Here is a 19,553-nt window from a genome sequence, read left to right on the forward strand (position 1 = left end):
TGTAAATCGTAAGGGGGGAAGAACTGTTATATATTCACCCTACTATATGCCACCCCTTGTATATTACACCTTATTGATACTGTGTATACCTTCATATAGAAATACCTTGTGCTTCCCGCGCTTTATTAGTTGTATTTCTTTTTACCCTAACAAACAAAACGAACACGCGAATTAAAGTTGTTATCGGAAAGTATTCGAAGTGGTTTTACTTTTTCTCGGTCCCCTCAAAGTCTCTCGGTGGTCACAACAAACATATTTTCAACAAATTGGCCTAAAAATCAAATCATTCTGTTAAGTGTGTTAAAAGTTATTAACGTTCAAAATCTGACGCGGCGCCGCAGCCGATATTTTGAAACGGGACCCCTATATTGAAAGCTTAAATGTATTCTACATTAAAATTTCATTTCATTCAAAGCAAACCTACTCCGGAACAGGTTTGGAATCCCTTATGGATTCTCGCTCAAATGCAACAAACGATTGAGTCGGAATCGGTTGTTGCCTTTGAGCTGGAACTCATAATGAATCCATTCAGAATTCCTAACCGATCCCGGAATGGGTTTGACTGGGCCATACTGCATCCATTCAAGATTCCGAAGCGGTTCCAGAATGATTTGACTGCGTAAAATTAATGCCTTTATAGCCTGTTTTTAGAGAAAGGCCAATAAGTTAATGGCAAGTATTTACTTTGTGAGGTTCATTTGTACTGATGTTATCTGTTGTCAGCGAGTAATGGTTTGTTCTAAATTTGTCACCATGCCAGTTGGCCTTTGGTTCCTATTAAAGAATAGGCATATTTTATATACAATAAAATTGGTTTTGCTTCAATATTTGCTATGCATTGATTCAAATATTTGTTGTGTTTAAAACAATAAAAGATATTATTTGATTTAACAAAAATGTTTTTTGTATTGAACATTTGACATGCATTGATCCAAATATTTTATTAGTTTTATTCAACAAAATAAGCTCATAGATTCAACAAAGTTGTTTGTTGTTTCGATTGTTGTTATGATAAAATCAATAAAATTTTTTGTTGGTCCAACTATTTTCCATGTTTTATCCAATAAATTCTTCAGAATTATTTCAACAATTGTTTTATTTATATATACATGTATTTTTTATTGAACACAGAACAACTTGGTAAATTTATTATTTCAACCCTCATATTATTTTACATTAAAAATTATTTTTCTGCGTGTGGAATAGATATTACATTATTCCAGATACCCATGAAATGATAAATCCTTATCTCCTTAGGAACGGTCTTTTTAAAGCTATTAACGTTCGAATTTAGTGTATTCCTCTTTCCTTCATTCATAGTAGAAAGTCGTTGGTAGAATTCTCTTAACATTTTCCTGGCATCGTAGAACTAGATTACGACACATACCTTTCTACAATAACTTAAAAGCCAGAACGATTGTAACTCCCAAGTAGATGGCACAGAGAGCATCATAACATCAGAGTGCCAATTATCCGAAATGCTTTGCTAATCTAAGAGGCTTTCCCTTTCATCACTGACATGTGAAATGTACTTCAAAATATATTTATAAAAAAACTATTACTCTGTTCAGTCTGCTGTCTGGGACTTTGCCTCTCCTATACATTATTGGAGTATTCGGATGATGTCATTCGTTTAAAATTTTATTTTGTTCAGATTGAACAGTAATCATTAAATACATACAAATCTATTAAAACTTTATTGCAAACCATCCTTAGGTGTATTTTGTTAAGATTGTTCAATAATTATTAAATACATACAACTCTATTAATATTTTACTGCAAGCCATCTTTAGATCTAGGGTGCATTTCCGCGGTGGTTGTAGTGCTCACCCACTTCCTACCATAACTTTACATCATCAACATGTAAAATGTACTTCAAAATCTATTTAAAAAACTGTTTATTACTCGGTTCAGCCTGCTATCTCTTGTACATTATTGGAGTATTCGGATTATGTCATTTGTTTTAAATTATATTTTGTTCAGATTATTCAATAATTATTAAATACAATTATATTAAAATTTTAGTGCACACCATCCTTAGGTGTAGGGGGCATTTCCGCGGTGGTTGCAGTGTTCACCGCTAGGTGGCGCATTGTCGTGGGTATTTTTCTCCGCTTGGTGGTTGGTGTCTTCGCTTGGTGGGTCAACTTACTGTAGGAATTCACGGCGGTCAAAGAGAATAGGGAAAGAGACGAAGAGTGAAAATCAGTCAAAACGGCAACACTCCCTTTATGATGATTTTAACACTAGAATTTTGGCAACCGCTTCCACAGGCAGCACTTTAAATGACTCCTATTATATTTTGAAAACAAACCGTACGTCGATCGTTGGTTTTGTTTATCAAAAGATGTGCATTCCGAAACAAAGAGATGAAATAATTCTAAAGCTTGTTTTTACTCATACATATACTCTAGAATGTACCTTAACATCACGATTGAACTAAATTCTGACGAAAACTCAAATTTCTTTTTTGATAGATGTACAATACTTATCTCCTCTAACTCAGGCATGAGTAATGTTTATTTACATTGCACGATTGGTCTGCTCAATAAGGTATTTTTGGCTTCACACTATTCGTCTCTTTCCCTATTCTCTTTGACGGCGGTATGTTCGTCCGCATTTTTTGACCGAGTCAAAAACATCATCTTTGGGAGCAGTGTTGCCACAATTAAATCTGTACCGGGAGTTGAAAAATCTTTTCTATCTGTACTGTTCTATAGAAAAATCTGTACCGGATTCTGTACCCAAATAATGACAAGGTTGCTTAAATTTTTTTTCTTAAAGATATTTTTCATTCAGGGAAATCAGTAGCAGCGAGAAGTTGAGATGGGGCTGGTAATATCAATAGAATGCGAGAAACCTGCTTGCAGGAATTCAATTGGAGCATCTCAGAGTAAGTGTATGCACTCCGAGAAGATTTGCTCGGCTTTCACTTAGACATCATCCCTTTGATTTGCTGGAACCAGGTTTCTCGACTCTCGCATTCTAATGTCATGTAAAAAATCTACCATTCTGTACTTTTTTACAAAAATCTGTAATCTGTACTGTACAGAATCTGTACCAAAAATGCTTCAAAAATCTGTACCTTTCTAGATAAATCTGTACTTGTGGCATCACTGTTTGGTAGACAAAAAACTTCGTTACAATTCAGAGATGCCAGATTTGCAGACAAGCCTGCAAATTCGCAGACTTTTAATTTAAGCTGCAGATTTCTTCAATGACGCAGATATTTGCAGATTTTTTAGTTTGGTTGCAGATATTTGCAGATTTTTTAGGCAGATATTTACAGATTTTCGAATGAAAAGGCTTGTGATTACACTAGCTTTCCTGACATTTTTGTTCTTCCCAGACTTTTAAAATTATTATTGCAGACATTTTAAAAAAGTACCTGGCATCTCTGTTACAATTTCACGAGGACCACAAGTCAAGTCAAACCAACAGCGCCCTGCCGAAGCTTTACCCGATTGGAAATTTGGACTGATACGATCAATCGAATATAAATAATTTGAAAAACTGTCGTATTAAAAATAACAAGAGGGAAAAATGTTATCGTCAGGATCAGCTGCAGTCGGAGTTAGTGCTCTGACGGGAAATAATTCTTACAGCAATGACCGTAACGATGTTGTGGAGTATGCAAACGAAGGTGGATTTTTTCATGCCGATTATAAAAAGTAAGTAAAATCAAGCATGATTTTTGAAAACAGCGAAACTCGCACTTGATCCAAACAGAGAAAACGGCGATGACATTTTCGAAGTTTTGTTTTAAATGTTATTTAAAAACCATACCGATTTTTACACCAAATATTCATCCAAAATGCTCACCAAAGACGCCTTTCCATTGAATGGAACGAACATTCGCGATCAAGACATTTAAAAGAGCGGATTGAAGAAAAATTAAAGTTACGATGTTATTAGTACCACGCTCACAGTTTCGTCGTTTTACTTTCGTTGGTTTGGTATCTTTGTTGCACTTACGTTATTTCAGTTGCGTTAATTGTGGTGACTAATCTTATCATTTTTTAATCAATTCTATGACTGAACTGTTCCGCCGAGGCAGTATGCCAATGAGGACAACCAACATTTGTAGTTTGTCACTTTTGAGCAGTGTGTTGAAGACAAATAAAGGTTACGTTATTCTGAGCATCACTCTTACACTTTCGACATTTTTCAATTAGTCGATTTTAGTGTCTCATTTTTGCTCGCATTGTCACAAGTATTTAGATTTGATCTACTGTAGGATAGATTTAGTTAATCAAAAATAAAAATGTGCTGAAAGTGCATTAGTGGTGCTTAGAATAACATCACTTGCATTCTTTTTCTCTAAAATATTTGCTAGAATTAAGGAACTGCGTGCTCTTGTTCCCCTTATAGAAACATTACCTATATTGAGCATTTTAGTAGAAAAATTGTAGTATATTTTAATGATTTAGTTACAAAAACCGATTAAATTAAAATAACGTAAGTGTTACAGCAGTACCAAACCTAACGTAACTAACATGACGAAACTGTATTTATGCACTGTTGACGTGTCAGTTGTTTGTTCGTCATTATTTCGATTGCGCATTTTTCAGCTGCATTACCGAATAATGAAACGAATGTTTGTCAGCATGTACATTAAGATGCGTAGAATGCGGGGGAGTGATAATCTCAGTTTGTTTACATTTGTTAGTTACGGTGTTTTCAAAAATCATGAAATGATTTCTTTTCAAGCAATTAGCCCTTAGCATGCAAAATATTTTTTAAATTGAATCCATTTATTTTTAATAAAGTATACCAGAATAAATAAATTACAAAAAAGATTTACTTTTAATTGCAGACACGATGATTTGAAGCAGATGCTCGATTGCAATAAGGATAGTTTGAAGCTGGAAGCAATGAAGCGAATTATCGGGATGGTTGCAAAAGGTCGCGATGCATCGGATCTTTTTCCAGCTGTTGTGAAAAATGTAGTTTCAAAGAACATTGAAGTGAAAAAGCTTGTTTACGTATATTTAGTGCGATACGCCGAGGAACAGCAAGATCTTGCACTTTTATCGATTTCAACTTTTCAACGTGCTTTGAAGGATCCGAATCAACTAATTCGAGCGAGTGCGCTAAGGGTTCTTTCTAGTATTCGAGTGTCCATGATTGTTCCCATTGTGATGTTGGCTATTAAAGATTCTGCATCGGATATGAGCCCATATGTTCGCAAAACGGCAGCCCATGCTATACCAAAGCTATACAACCTGGATCCTGAGCAAAAAAATGAGCTCATCGCAGTGATCGAGAAATTACTGTCTGATCGAACCACACTGGTCGTTGGGTCAGCTGTGATGGCTTTTGAAGAAGTTTGCCCAGAACATACGGATCTGATTCACAAGAACTATCGAAAACTGTGCAATTTGCTAGTAGACGTGGACGAATGGGGTCAGGTTTTGATTATCAATATGCTAACAAGATATGCAAGAACACAGTTTCTGGATCCAAATGTTGATGTATGTTTATTTGGTTGACAAAAATTACGACCATATAACAATGGCACATTTTGTTATTTGTAGGATTTCCATGATGAAGAAATTGAAGAAGAAAAACCTTTCTACGACGAAGATTCTTCAGAATCTGAGCAAGAAAAAAATGCATGCAAATCGCTAAGAAAAACATACTCATTAGATATCGATCATCGTTTGTTGTTGCGTCAAACCAAGCCTTTGCTTCAAAGTAGGAACGCTTCAGTCGTAATGGCAGTAGCACAGTTATATCATCACATTGCCCCTAAAAACGAGGTGACCATCGTGGCAAAGGCATTGATCCGATTACTTAGAAGTCATAAGGAAGTTCAAAGTGTAGTTCTAACTTGCATCGCTTCTATGTCCATAGAAAGAAAATCCATCTTTGAACAGTATCTAAAATCCTTCTTCGTGCGATCTAGCGATCAGACTCACATTAAACTTTTAAAATTGGACATTCTAACGAGTCTGGCAACGGAAACAAGCATTTCGGTGATTTTACGTGAATTCCAAACGTACATCAGCAGCAATGACAAGGATTTTGTTGCCTCAACCGTTCAAGCCATTGGAAGATGCGCGGCTTCGATCAAGGAAGTTACTGATACTTGTTTGAAAGGCTTGGTTCATCTGTTGTCGAACAAAGACGGTAACCGAATATTCTTTCAGCTTGTTCCGTAATACAAAGTTTTTTTTACTCTAGAATACGTCGTCGCTGAAAGCGTAGTTGTCATTAAAAAGCTTTTACAAACCCAGAAAGAGGAACATTTTGACATTATAACGCAAATGGCTAAATTACTTGACTTCATTCAGGTTCCAGCTGCTCGTGCTTCCATTCTTTGGCTGATTGGAGAATATAACGAAAAGGTCCCAACAATTGCACCTGATGTACTTCGCAAATTGGCCAAATCCTTCATTGACGAGGAAGACGTTGTTAAATTGCAGATTCTAAATTTGGCAATGAAATTATACCTTACAAACCCGCAGCAGACTGAATTACTTTGGCAGTACGTGTTCAATATGGCACGGTATGACCAAAACTACGATATAAGGGATCGGGCAAGATTTCTGAAACAGTTTGTGTTTCCTTCCAGTGGGAAACAAACCACATTGGCGCAAAATGCAAGAAATATATTTCTTGTTGAAAAGCAAGCACCGACACTTGAGAGTAAATACCATGGTCGGAAACGCTTTCAGCTCGGTTCTCTTTCTCATTATCTGAACATGAGAGCTAGTGGGTATCAAGACTTACCCTCATTTCCAGAGGTTGCACCTGACAGTTCAGTTCGCCATGTGGAACCGCCTAAGGAATACGGCATACATGTACATAAGGTTGAGTCTGGCAACAAAGATCATAGTGTATCTGCTAGCAAATTGAAAGAGAAGAAAAATACAAAATCAAAATCATTTTATTCGGAATCTGAAAAAAGCTCATCGATAGACGAAAGTGGCTCCGACTCAAGTTCAATTTCTAGCGGTTCTACAGCATCTGCCTTGAGTTCTGCTTCTGAATCCGATGACGAGGCAAATGGAAATGAGAGATCCAAAAACCAATACAATGAAGTAGATGGTGCGATAAAGACCAAGTTTGAATCATCGGAAACAGGAAGTGATGATAGCAGCAGTGGTAATGATAGCTACAACAGTTCTTTGAGTGATGACAGCAGCAGCAGTTCCAGCGCATCAAGTTCTGGATCGCCAATCACCAAACCCAGATCAAACAAACAAATTGTCGGAAATGTACCAAATGTACCAAAGACCAGTAAACCTTCCAAGAGTGCTAATTTAGACTTGCTTCTTGATCTGGACGACATTCTACCGATAGGACCGATAATGACACCATCATTAGGTGGCTTTCTAACACCTATGACAGGAGTGGTTTTGACTAACTCATCGCGAACAGGTGTGTTGGAGTTGGTCGGTCCTAGGTATGTTTCTGTGAAGTGCAACGAATTGCTCAATAAGGTTAACGGGTTTGGTCTTGGAATCACTTATCGCTTCACACGTGCACCTCATTTGTATTCGGCCAGAATGATTTCTATCGAATTGATTTTCACCAATCACGGCCATATTGAGCTTACCGATATTCAGCTTGGCCAAAAGCACCTTCCGCCCGGCATGGCATTAAACGAGTTTCCTCCGATTGAAGTGCTTAATGCACAACAATCGAGAATGGGTATTTTAGGAGTAGATTTCAACGACTCTACTCAGCCGGCGAATTTTGAAATCAAATCAAATGGTGGAAGCAGTAGTGTATCCCTCAAAGTCCCTGTAGGAGAGCTGATTAGATCAGTTTCGTTACCGGAATCTTTATTTGTTACAGAACGCGCCAAACTGAGAGGCATGACTGAACATTCCTGTGGTGTACAGCTAAGCCAAGGTTTGTCGATTTCTAACCGTTCATTGCATCAGCGGATTTATGAAGTGGCAAATGTGGCAAACATCCCATGCAGTGAGCCGGACCAGGTTTATTTCGCCGGCCAAACAATGGGCTCCACAAGCTTGGTATTGATTGTATTATTGTTAAAAGATAACGCAGATAGTATTCTGACTGTAAATTGCGAGAAAATGGTAGTCGGATCAATGTTACTAAATGAGATTAGATCAGCGATTAAACTTTACAACTTTTAGGTTTAAATTTTACACCACCCAGCAAATTATTCCGTTTGACTTGTTTAATTCAATAAAGTTTTTGGAATATTAGATTATTAAAAGTCTATGAAGTGATTGTAATTATGGGATCGGGGGGGTTATTCCGAACAGTCACTTTAGGTCGTTTTGAGACGAGTCACTCACATGGCTCTCTCGCGGTGTGTTTGGTAGAACAATTAAATTCGAAAAAATCGGCATCGCTAAAACTTCAGCATGTGATAGAATGGGCTTTTCCCTTTCATTTGAAAGTAAAATTAAAATATTCTGTCGGGGGCTCCAGAACAACTTCTTATTTTAACCCTCTGGAAGTCGCGCTAATGGCCCACTGAACGAGCAGCCGCTGTTGCCCTAAGACGATTTCGCTAGATTTTCAGAGCAGCATGCACTCAGTGCACTAGCGCGACTGCCGGAAGGTTAAAACTAATTTTTTTATTTGAAAACTTAGGTTTTTCAATGCAACTGGTTCACATTTTTGCCCCTAGGTAGTACCTTAGACATTCAAATATTACCAAAAGTGAGAATCTGATTCATTGTGTACAGCTTTGTAGAAAATCGCCAGAGAAAGGTATTAAGCTTTTATCAAAGTTTATAAATTCGCACGGAGCCTATTGGTTAAGAAGCTTTAATTCAAAAACATTTTTATTTGTAAAAAAATGGATTTCCTTATTTTAACAGTGTGCTCAGAAAAACCTGAATGCTAGCAAAGTCCCACCTTTAAGCGTAAAAACATAATTCCAGATTCCACCGTTTTAGCGGACCAATGATATTTTAGGAGCATGGAGATAAAGAGAAGAGTAGATAAAATTTGAACGAAATTAAGACTCTTTTGAAAGATGCTGGGCAATGCAGCAAAATGAAAGTTTTTTCTGTCACAGATATATTTATTTCTTCTTTTTTTTCTTCACTCATACTGGAGTATGCTTGATGTAATCTTGAGTCAACCTTTTTGCTCGTTAGCATCCTGTGGGATATATTTGGCCTAAATTTAAACTTTATATTTGATCAAACTCGGTTAGATATTCAGTCATTTGATTTGATTTTGATTGAGAATCTTGATTGACAGTTTCATGAAAGATAGAAAAATAATTCGATGAGATTTATGTTCAAGTTTGTCAACTTTTGGGAATCGCTGTACATTGAACAGAAATCTATTTTTCTATTGTACGAAGATAGCGATCTCAATATAAAAGTAGATATAGAAAGTATCACCTTTACCTGATATGTTGTCTTTGCGTTTAACCCAAATTATGAGGGAAATCTTAAATAAACAGACTTATATTACTCTGAGAATTTACTGAATGTATGGTACAGCCTGATATTTTCTTGTTCGGTGTACAACGAGTAACGACTCCGGAATTTCTTCTTAAAGCAAATTATGTTTTGTTCTTTTTTCTAAGATTATGTGAAGTGTGCTCAATTTGGAAATAAAATTTCAGGACAAGCAAAAATCTGTATCTATAAATTCTGATGAAATGAATCTACCCCAAAAGATAACAAACATGGATCCAAAACTCGAAGCTTTTTTCGTTTTTCAATCATCTTTCTTTTAATGTTGATAAAGACAAACAGGATTCTCTACCCAAAATTGCAATAAAATCCGTCGTTTATTACAATGATTCGAACTGTCTACTTTAGTTCATTCAAATATAAAGCTTTGAATTAAAGCCAATTTTATTTTACCAGGCAGGATAGGATCAGGAAGAAGGGTTATTCTAGTTTACATTAGCTATCCCCTAGAGCGAGAAAAGAAATGAAAAAGGCATGATAAAATCCGTTACTTAATCAACCACTTGAAAAGGTATAAGATTATCGAATAAATTTGATCAACACCTTTCCACATTTCCTTGTTCATAAAGTGTCATTTTCGCCCAAGACCCGGAGAAATCTGAAAATATATTTTTTTGCTGAGAATAGAGCTTTGTATACATTGAAATTTATCTGAATATACTGTTCATTTAAACCCAACATTTTTGTAAGTCCTTGTTAATCGACTTCTTAATCCATAGGCCCCGCGCACGCCTAAAAACTGATAAAATTTTAATAACTTTTTAATTGTTCATCAGATTCTCACTTTTAGCATTTTTTGAATGTCTATATATAGTACTATATAGTACTATATAGTACTATAGTACCAATTAGTAGCAAAAATGCGAATTAATTTAATTAAATAACTTAAGTTCTCAGTCGAAAAACTTTAAAATAAAAAGTTGTTCTAGACCCCCCGACAGAATATTTTAATTTTACTTTCAAATGAAAGCGAAAAGTCCATTCTTTCATATCCCAAAGTTTTACAGACGTCGAATTTTTTTGAATAAAGTTGTTCGATAGACATCGTGCTCAGTCACGCTATTCTGGTGTTTCACCGCATTATGTTAGTCGTTTCAGGTCAAAACTAAGTAAAGAGAAAAAATGAGAGATGGCGGTGAAAAAAACATTCTATTCAAAACGGCATATCTATAATGAGTGACTCTCTTTGTTTCCTTTCTCTTCTGTTAAAATTTCGGTCGCTTTAACAATTATCCCTCAACTCTTTGCATATTATGCTAGTCAAAACCACCGTCTTTCGATTTGTACTGTAAAATAAGTGAAAAGTGCTATAGCAGTGGTTTTCAACCTTTTTCGTTCCATGTACCCCTTTCCGAATGTTGATCCCCATGATGTACCCCTTCCTGAAAATTGTTTACCATCATTACCCTGTAGAGTAGCTACCACTCTGGGTTTGACCCGGAGACTCCAGCCTTCGGAGATGATCTCATTGCCTCCGGGTTTTGCATCTATTTCTCCGAGAATAGTGATAAAATGAATAATTTTAACTCAATACGTTCAAATGAGTTCCTTCGGTGTTAATGTTGACTGCTCCAGAAGCGGACCTTAACTGTTGGCCAGGTAGAAAAGATTTGCTACTTTGTTGGAACCTTCCTAGCGACTGTGATGACGAATAACCGAATGTTTTGTGCCCAGCAAACATTTCGGAAGACACCGCAGTGTGCTTCACAGATGCTACCGCTTTCCTGCCTGTTTCACGATACTTAGCTGTGGCAGAGAGCAATGGTTGTTCGGCTGCTCCTCCACAGCGTGAGCGGCCGGTGCTTTTAAATTTTTGTCGTTAGCCAGGGAAGTGAAATTTCACACCTATCTAAGTGGACAATACGGTTTACAAACGCGACAAATTTACAGCTAATGAAGAAAGCTCAAAGTAGGGGTGTGCATCATGCTTTGCCAAAACAAAACAACAAACGGTCAATGTTTTTTTTTACAATGGAGAAGACCTTTACGTCCTAGCCCAGTACACGTGCTATTGGTAGGGTCCAAGCTACCGCACGGGGTGCACTGGGGGCGTGTCGGGCTCGAAACCTTTTTTGTTCCTTGCGAGGCTGACTTGTGTGCTCACCTTACTCATTCCTTGCTAGGCTTACTTTTGTGCTCGCCTCACCCATACCATGTGAGGCTGACTTGGGTGCTCACCCTATCACCTGATTCACTCTCGATCGTGCCACTCTATTGTACCTCTTTCACTCCCCCTGGCATCCCATGTGGGTCATTTTTCTTAGGCCCCACTTCTGACATACCATGCGAGGCTGACTTGTGTGCTCACCTTTTCCATTCCTTGCTAGGCTTACTTTTGTGCTAGCCTCTACCATACCATGTGAGGCTGACTTTTGTGCTCACCCTTAACATGCCGTGTGAGACTGACTTGGATGCTCACCCTTTCACTCCTCTGCCACGCCATGAGGCATCGATAGCTAAGTCCCAACATACTACGCTACGACCCTCCTGTCTTGGCATGAGGCAGTCCACTTATACGCCTATACACTCACTCTTCTGTCTTGCTTCGGGGTGGCTGGGTTTACCCCTTACGCGGTTGCCAGTCGCTGCGCCAAACCTGCCTCAGCATGAACAGACCATTCACTCCCTTTTTTGCGCTTGGCCTTTTTCGCTCCAGCTAACCAATCACTAGTTAGCCGTGCTCGTCGTCTGTTGCTCGGTTCGCCAGATTACCTGTAGCTTACAGGCAATCTGGGTGGTAGCAGCCGAGACTGCGTTCCACTTCTCCACCGATTGACACATCCGCTGAATAAGGGTATCAGGGGTTGTGTCCCAGCCACAGACATCAAGCATTGCTCTTTCTTTCGACGTCGAACCGATGACATACGAACAGTATGTGTTCGGCAGTTTCGTCTACACCTGGGCAGTCCGGGCAGGCTGGGACCTCCGCGTGCCCGAACCTGTGGAGGTACTGTCGGAAACAGCCATGGCCTGACAGGAATTGTGTCAGGTGGAAGTGAACTTCCCCATGGGGTCTTCCCACCCAGCTTGATATGCTAGGTATCAGCCGGTGGGTCCACCTACCTTTCGAGGAGTTGCCCCACTCACGCTGCCATCTGGCGACCGAGGTCACTCTGGTGCGCTCGCGGGCGGAAGTGATTGGACTTCCACCCGCGTACCTGACAGGGATCTCCCGCCCTCGGATGCTGCACACCATAGTTGATCCTAAAGCGGATTGCTAAGTGATCGCTATGGGTGTAGCCTTCGTCTACCCTCCATTCCATGCCTGGAACCAGACTCGGGCTGGCAAATGTTACGTCAATCCACGCCTCTACTCCGTTTCTACGGAATGTACTAGCGGAGCCATTATTAGCTAGCACAGTATCGAGTTTCGCAAGCGCCTCCATTAGCGCTTGACCCCTGCTATTTGTACAGCGGCTGCCCCACTCCACTGCCCAAGCGTTAAAGTCTCCCGCTATGACTACCGGTTTCCGGCCCACTAGGTCTGACGAGAGCCTGTCGATCATCTGGTTGAACTGTTCTATGGGCCACCTTGGTGGAGCGTAGCAGCTGCAGTAGAACACACCATTGATCTTGGCAATCGCAACACCCTCGGCGGAGGATTGTATTACCTCTTGAACCGGGAACCGTCCCGTTGTACAGATTGCCACCATTCCAGACCCGTCCGACACCCAATTGCCGTTGCCGACAGGGATGTTGTACGGGTCTGATAGAAGGGCGACATCTGTCCTCGACTCCGAGACCAACGGCCTCAGCAGCTGTTGGGCTGCTGCACAATGGTTAAGTTTTATCTGTGTGACGTTCACGGCCTCTTCTTATTTACCTCACCGAAGGGACACGAAGGTCTGCCCATAGCATGTTTATGGGTTTGCTTCTTAGCGGTGCAGATAAGGCACTTGTGCGCCTTAGTGCAACCCCACTCCTTATGCCCCTCCTCGCCGCAGCGACGACATAGTTTGCTCCTGTCTATGCCCTTGCACTCGTAGGATTTGTGGCCGAACTCAAGGCACCGATAGTACCTATCCACTGAAGGCGGCTGGGGTATGCTAATTGGGCATACCGACCAGCCGATCTTCAGCTTACCTTTCTCGGTTACCTTTTTGGCATCCGCCTTCAGTAGCCTGAGGTAGGCTACTTGGGTGCCGGAGGGTCCCTCTCTAAAACGCTCAGAGGCCCGCTCGATTGTCACGTCGCATTGCTCCTTAACGGCTGCGACGACATCTTCTGCGGTCGTGAACTCGTCCAGATGCTTGCACTGGAGAGTCGTTTCCGCCCCTAGCGACTTGACATGGGCGCCTTCACCAAGGACCTCTTGGGCCAAGGCCTTGTACACCGCACTAGATTGTGCGCCTCGCTTCAGCACCAGAAGCATTTCTCCCGTGTTGATGCGTCTCACGCTACGCACATCTTGCCCAAGGACCGAGAGGCTTTCGGCCGCCTTCATCGACTTTAGGACGTCGGCGTATTTGTCCTTGTCGGTTTTTAACCACAAGGCTTCACCTCTGTCCTTGGCCTTCTTCGCGGGCCGCGGTACCTCCGGTGTCGGTGCCGGGTTCTTCTTGGCGACCACCGTCCAGGGGTTTACGCCCCCCTGCCCCGGTTTGCTGGTACCATCGCTCTGCCCAGCGAGGTCACTCTCGCCCTCGCTTACCTCGACCAAACGGCGTCTGGCCTTAACGGTTGCACGCAGTGTAGTGTCGGTTTTTGCACCCTCGCCTGGCGACTTCCAAAGGCGCTTCGCGTTCGACGCCGTCTTACGATTGCCCTTGCCTTTTCCCTTCGAGGGGAACTCGGCCGCCGCTCCGAGCGACATGGTTGCTCCATAGAAGGTGAAGGCCACTGTCTGAGTGCTTGTCAGACTTGTTATAAACACTTCAACACACAATGAGGGCTAATATCCCTCCCTCAGGATGAGGTAGAAAAGAATGATGCAACGGGAGCATCTCTACCGTTGTGTGTGAGGACCCGAAAAATGAGAGAGTTTCTCTCTTGCTCAACGAAATGATGTAGATAAATATTTTATTACGCATGGGATATTTGCTCCGTGGAGGAGAGTGGGCTACACCTCATGATGATTCAAGAGGAGTTTGTGATGTCCTCATACGCCTTGTGTGGAGGTAATGATTAGTTGCTATGAGGTTTTGTTATATGGGTTTGATGCGTGTGCAAAGCTTATTTCTGATGTATATTTTTGTTTTTAAAATCAATGTATAGTGAAGCGTTGCATGAAGCAATTCAACTGTTTAAATATATGCACAGTTTTCAACTATTTATAGGGTCATGAGCCTCTTTTCGCCCTATTACAATTAGCTCTTAACCCATTTGAAATCATTGGTTAGAGTAGTGTCTGCCATATATTTGTACACTCAAACATAAGTACTCCACCATTCTCGGGCCATTTATTTTTTTACTAGTGGTTCTTAGGAACGAAGCAAACGTGTTGGTGCCAATTTATAGAAATTTCATCGATTGTAGGCCTCGTAAGTGATAAAATAGTACAGTACCCTCCTTAAGGTGCCAAAATTTGCCAAGCGATCTATTATTAAAATATAATACTCGTTTAGTAGAAGTATGGCGCTCAAAGCTAAGCTAAAACGTGATACACATGTTTCTATTGAAGCAAACCGTTTATTCGTTACGCACTGTCCAGGTGGATTAAGAATTTGTTACCAAAACTTCATCATAACTCATTTCACGGTGCTATAGCTATTTTTTAACTTTTCAAGTGTACTAGCATAGGTTATAGTGCAACACAAAAAGTTTTGAAAAATGTTCCATACCCCCAAATTGATTTATAACAGAATTAAATGCTCTTCCGAATTATTATTGGAACCATGACGTGCCTTTGGAAGAATGTTGAACCATTTGCATATTTCTCAAGAAAATAATGCAAAACATGACAATTTTCTTATTATTGTCGCAATTTAGCACAATATTTCTTTCATAACAGAATAATACAGCATACCTTTAGAAAGATATAGTTGTTCTCTCTAGAACTTTCTAGAAATCGGCTATGACTGGACAACGTAACTAATGTTTTGGTGCCAAAGGTCCCAGAAAATGTTTTTGCTAAAAGTGAAGATGATAAAGAGTGATGAGGGCAGCCTTTATTTTTTCAATTTTTTCATAACACTTTGATGGCAATACATTCGTTAAAAAAATCGGTTAACATGTTATTTTAAAAATAATAATGATGTTGTAAAGCACTCCGGTAGGTACCTGGGCAATGATGTGAGAAAGAACTCTGCGAAATTTCTAAACGATTAGTATAGGAGGTTTTAAGTTAGTGTGTACACCGCATTTTTTCGAGTTTCCTCCTGAAAATTCAATGTCACTCACCCAATTTTTAATACTTTGCAATGAAAATTTAAGATAATATTGTACAAATGTTGGATTCTTGTAATGGAATTGATTGAATAGGCGAAGGCTAACGTATATCCTACATATTTCATGAACTCATCATTTCATTATATTTGCTAAACATTATTTCATTTGTAGGGGGATTATTTAGTGAAATCAGTATCAAAATAAGAAACTTCGTCTTCTGCTCCGAATATAGGGTAAAGAAGTGAACCTCTTTCATAAAATGAACCCTATTATGGTGAGTGTATCACTAATTTCTAGGCCTACAATTGATGCAATGCGTATAAATTGGCATCAGTAGCTTTACTTTGCTCTTTCTTAAGAACCAATATAATAACATAATTGGAATTATGCTATATTTTATTATATGTTTATCCGTAGTGGAGAAAAATTTTAATTAAAAACTATTTTCCTCCACTAACGAGAAAATGGTTTGAAACCACCTTTGCGCGTAAAGGGCAAAAAACCTATAACTAAACTATTTATGTTTTTTTCCTTTTTTATTTCGACTATGTTAGTCACATTTTCTGTTTTACGTTTTAACGACATTCAATTAGCTAGAGATTACTGGGTAGGAAAAGTTATGAAACTTAGAGCCATAGCCGTTTGTCACGGTAAAGATAGATACGTCTACCTTTATCAGGACACATGATAGTGAACTCGGGTGATTCGTAGTTATTCTGCCTAAGCTCGACCCTCATTATCAGAAGGCAAAGATTAAGCCCGTACGATATTAAGCCTGTTCTAATGACCCTGCCACTTCTAGTTTTCCGATCTGTTTACTTCACATCCTTGCTCTCACTTGAGTACAATGGCTCTAAGTTTCATAACTTTTCCTACCCAGTAATCTCTAGCTAATTGAATGTCGTTAAAACGTAAAAAAAACTATTTATGGAAATGCGTTTCGAGTTCGAAAACAAAATTTGTGCATCTGATTGAATTGGTATGAAAACTGTAAAATGTTCGTATTTAAGCGCAACGAAAACTCGAATCGAGTGTTCCAATTATTGCCTTTCCTTTTAAACCAATGCGTTGAACAAAGATGGGAAAAGCTGCTCTAACCAGCGGCTACAAATTAGTAGGACAGGACGAAAATAGGCTCATTACCCTAACGTTGCAAGTAGATAATCAGGATAATATTTTCGACTATGTATAATTTTAAATATTGCTGTCGATATTTATCCCATTTTAAAAATGTATTGCCCATTGGAAATTTATCCGCATAAACTTTCTACTTTGACATTTAGTAACAAATAAACACAAACAACTATTTTTTTAAACTTCATTATCCATATCTTGGAAACTAACCAACCAAACCAATCTATAATAGAGATAAAAACGAAACTGTTTTTATCAAATCATTTTTTTAAAATTTTATTGAGAAAGAACGCTAGAATAGAATCGAATATTATGCACCCATTTTACTTGGAAGCGATTTCATGTTGTATTAGATTTCAAAATCAAAATATTTATCTTCTATTATGGTGTTATTGAATTTGACGAATAGGATTGATTTTAAATTTTCCGAGCTTAGTTTTGTCTGGTCGTTAGTTAGTATTTTCCCAAGGCCACTGAATCCTCACTCAATTGAAACCTGTGTACAAGAAGTGCTCAAGGCCGTTTGCCACAGTAGAGTCAAGTCTGGGTCCTCCTTTAACAAAGTCGGATTTACTTGCAGTCTTCGACTAAGTTGTAGACAATTCAATTATCCTTCTTATTTTCACCTACAGTGATAATACGATGCATACAGTGCCACCTACACTGTATGTTACACTGAAATTCGTAAGCTTTTTCTTTGATTTGCGAGATCCTAAAGGGTTGAGATACTCGACATCGCCAAGATGAAGCGAGAGTCGTAGCGCATCTGGAAACCGTTTTAGGAATGGGTGTGTTTTAAAACGTTGGCCATCTTTAAAACCGCATAAGATGTTGTCATTCACTGCTTCATCTGCTACCATCTTGCGTGCTTCCGGGTTTTGTAAAATCAGCGTTAAAATGCTGGTTAATGGAATGTAGTGGGCGACATCCTTCCCAATTTGCACTAATGTTGCATTGAAACTCCATTACAGCATTAACAATGCAATAAAACTCTATATTAGCATCAATAATGCATAACTGCACAGCCGACATATAGCATTATCGCTTGCTCTATATGTGTATATAAAGCTGATATAACCCGTACATGCTTCAAGGATCTTTAAAGCATGTAAGCTTTACAAGTGCATTTAATGCCATTATAGAGCAAATAAAAATATATAATAATAATATAATATAATGCTATTGTAATGCTGTGGGTTTATTTGTTATGCAACTCTTCTTGAAGATTATATTCGGCATATTTCATTTCAATCGAACATATGCAATATAGTCCTGAGAGCAAACGCAGCGCACTTACCGTGAAGGACGAGGCAAGGTACCTCAGTTGGAGACTTACTAAAGGTAATTTTCGTAAAATTGTCATATCATGTCAGAACGAAAACCCATTAAGGATATTCATTACAATGCATTAGAAGAGAGACAATAGACCTTTCTCGTCTGACCTAACACCTGTTTTTCTTATTTTTAATCGAAAGATTACACATTTATAAGAACATTTCCGTAAAAATGAGATATTTAGGAGCTATCATGATTTTTAATGATTTTTTAAAATTTGAAATATGCAAGAATGTTGAATATTTTTTTCACCTCAGCAAGAATGGTGGGACTTAAAATGTGCGTTTGGGCAGCACTGCTTTGAATATTTTCACTTAAGTTCTTGGCAACGCGGTAAATGAAGTGGTGAATCGCAGTACAAAATTCATTAGCAATGTAAACAAACTAAAATGAACCTCTCGCTGTATGAACATTGGATGAAAATGTTTAACCTCACTTTTTTGACAGTTCGCAGAGCTTGTTTACATAGACTTGGAATTTTTTGTTTTCGACCACAGTATGAGAAACTTGATTTGGTTCGCTTTTAAATGCGAATATCTTGTATTAACAAGCTCGCTAGGCTTTCATTTTTATTTGACGTCATCAGGCAATGTTCCGTTAAATTTGGCATTTGGATTTTTCTTGTCCACGATTCATTGAAGAAAGCGATTTTATTTGTTGCGATCAATTTAACTTTTGTTTTTTTTGCTGAATTACAACGTTAGCTACGAAACATTTTGATGATCTCTGGTAATTGCGTTGCAAATGTCCTTGAAATTATATACATCGCTTCATAGGTCCGCACCAATTGCAGCCGCTCCACCTCGCCGGAATCGAGTTAGCCGATGGTCCAGCCTGCGTCACACTCGGCTGTCGCTGCACCAATGGTAGCTTCCCATCAGGCATTTGGATTAATTGCTCAAATCGCAGCTACTGCGGGTAGTGTAGCGATCGGCTCCGTCGGTAATACCGTTGGACATACCCTCATCGGAATGTTCAGCGGTTCCGATTCACAAGAGGCAGCCTCGCTAGGACAGGCTGCCCCGGTATCGGGCAAGGCAAACACTCCGGCAGTACCATGCTCGTGGGAGATCAAGTAGTTATTATCTTGTACCCAAGGCCAGGCCGAGTGTGATTCGTAACAATTACCAAATTTAGAAGTCCATATACATAGTGTACACGTAATACTTTTTTTGAATAAAAATAATATAAACGTTGGCAAAATCCTGCAGCACTAGGATCAAAGATAGAGTTTTAACACAAACTCACTGTGCTTCGGTGTTTTTTTGCAAACAAACTATCAGGTCTATGTTTTTATTTAGTAAATGTTTTAATAAATATTAGTTCATTAGGACT

The 19,553-nt window shown here is 39.1% G+C and overlaps 2 protein-coding genes across 2 annotated transcripts; both read left to right on the top strand.

Annotated features, from left to right (window-relative positions):
* The first annotated feature begins 3,301 nt into the window (after positions 1–3,301).
* On the top strand, positions 3,302–8,197 carry LOC131683306 (AP-3 complex subunit beta-2). The gene is made up of 4 exons (XM_058965156.1): positions 3,302–3,671; positions 4,817–5,474; positions 5,538–6,132; positions 6,187–8,197. Exons 1-4 carry the CDS (start codon positions 3,544–3,546, stop codon positions 8,112–8,114), a joined length of 3,309 nt encoding a protein of 1,102 aa, XP_058821139.1. The 5' UTR covers positions 3,302–3,543; the 3' UTR covers positions 8,115–8,197.
* A 10,845-nt stretch (positions 8,198–19,042) lies between these two features.
* Positions 19,043–19,297, top strand: LOC131680468 (hemiasterlin resistant protein 1-like). Its single transcript, XM_058961180.1, has one exon. The coding sequence runs from the start codon at positions 19,043–19,045 to the stop codon at positions 19,295–19,297; it is 255 nt and encodes an 84-aa protein (XP_058817163.1).
* Positions 19,298–19,553: the final 256 nt, after the last annotated feature.

The sequence above is a fragment of the Topomyia yanbarensis genome, chromosome 2 (genome assembly GCF_030247195.1).
Source record: "Topomyia yanbarensis strain Yona2022 chromosome 2, ASM3024719v1, whole genome shotgun sequence".
NCBI classification, from domain to species: Eukaryota; Metazoa; Arthropoda; class Insecta; order Diptera; family Culicidae; genus Topomyia; species Topomyia yanbarensis.

Coding starts and splice junctions, on each gene's coding strand:
- LOC131680468 (XM_058961180.1), top strand. CDS start 19,043: ATGGTCCAGCCTGCGTCACACTCGGCTGTCGCTGCACCAATGGTAGCT.
- LOC131683306 (XM_058965156.1), top strand. CDS start 3,544: ATGTTATCGTCAGGATCAGCTGCAGTCGGAGTTAGTGCTCTGACGGGA. Junction 5,475..5,537: donor TTCTGGATCCAAATGTTGAT/GTATGTTTATTT, acceptor TGTTATTTGTAG/GATTTCCATGATGAAGAAAT. Junction 6,133..6,186: donor TCTGTTGTCGAACAAAGACG/GTAACCGAATAT, acceptor TTTTTACTCTAG/AATACGTCGTCGCTGAAAGC.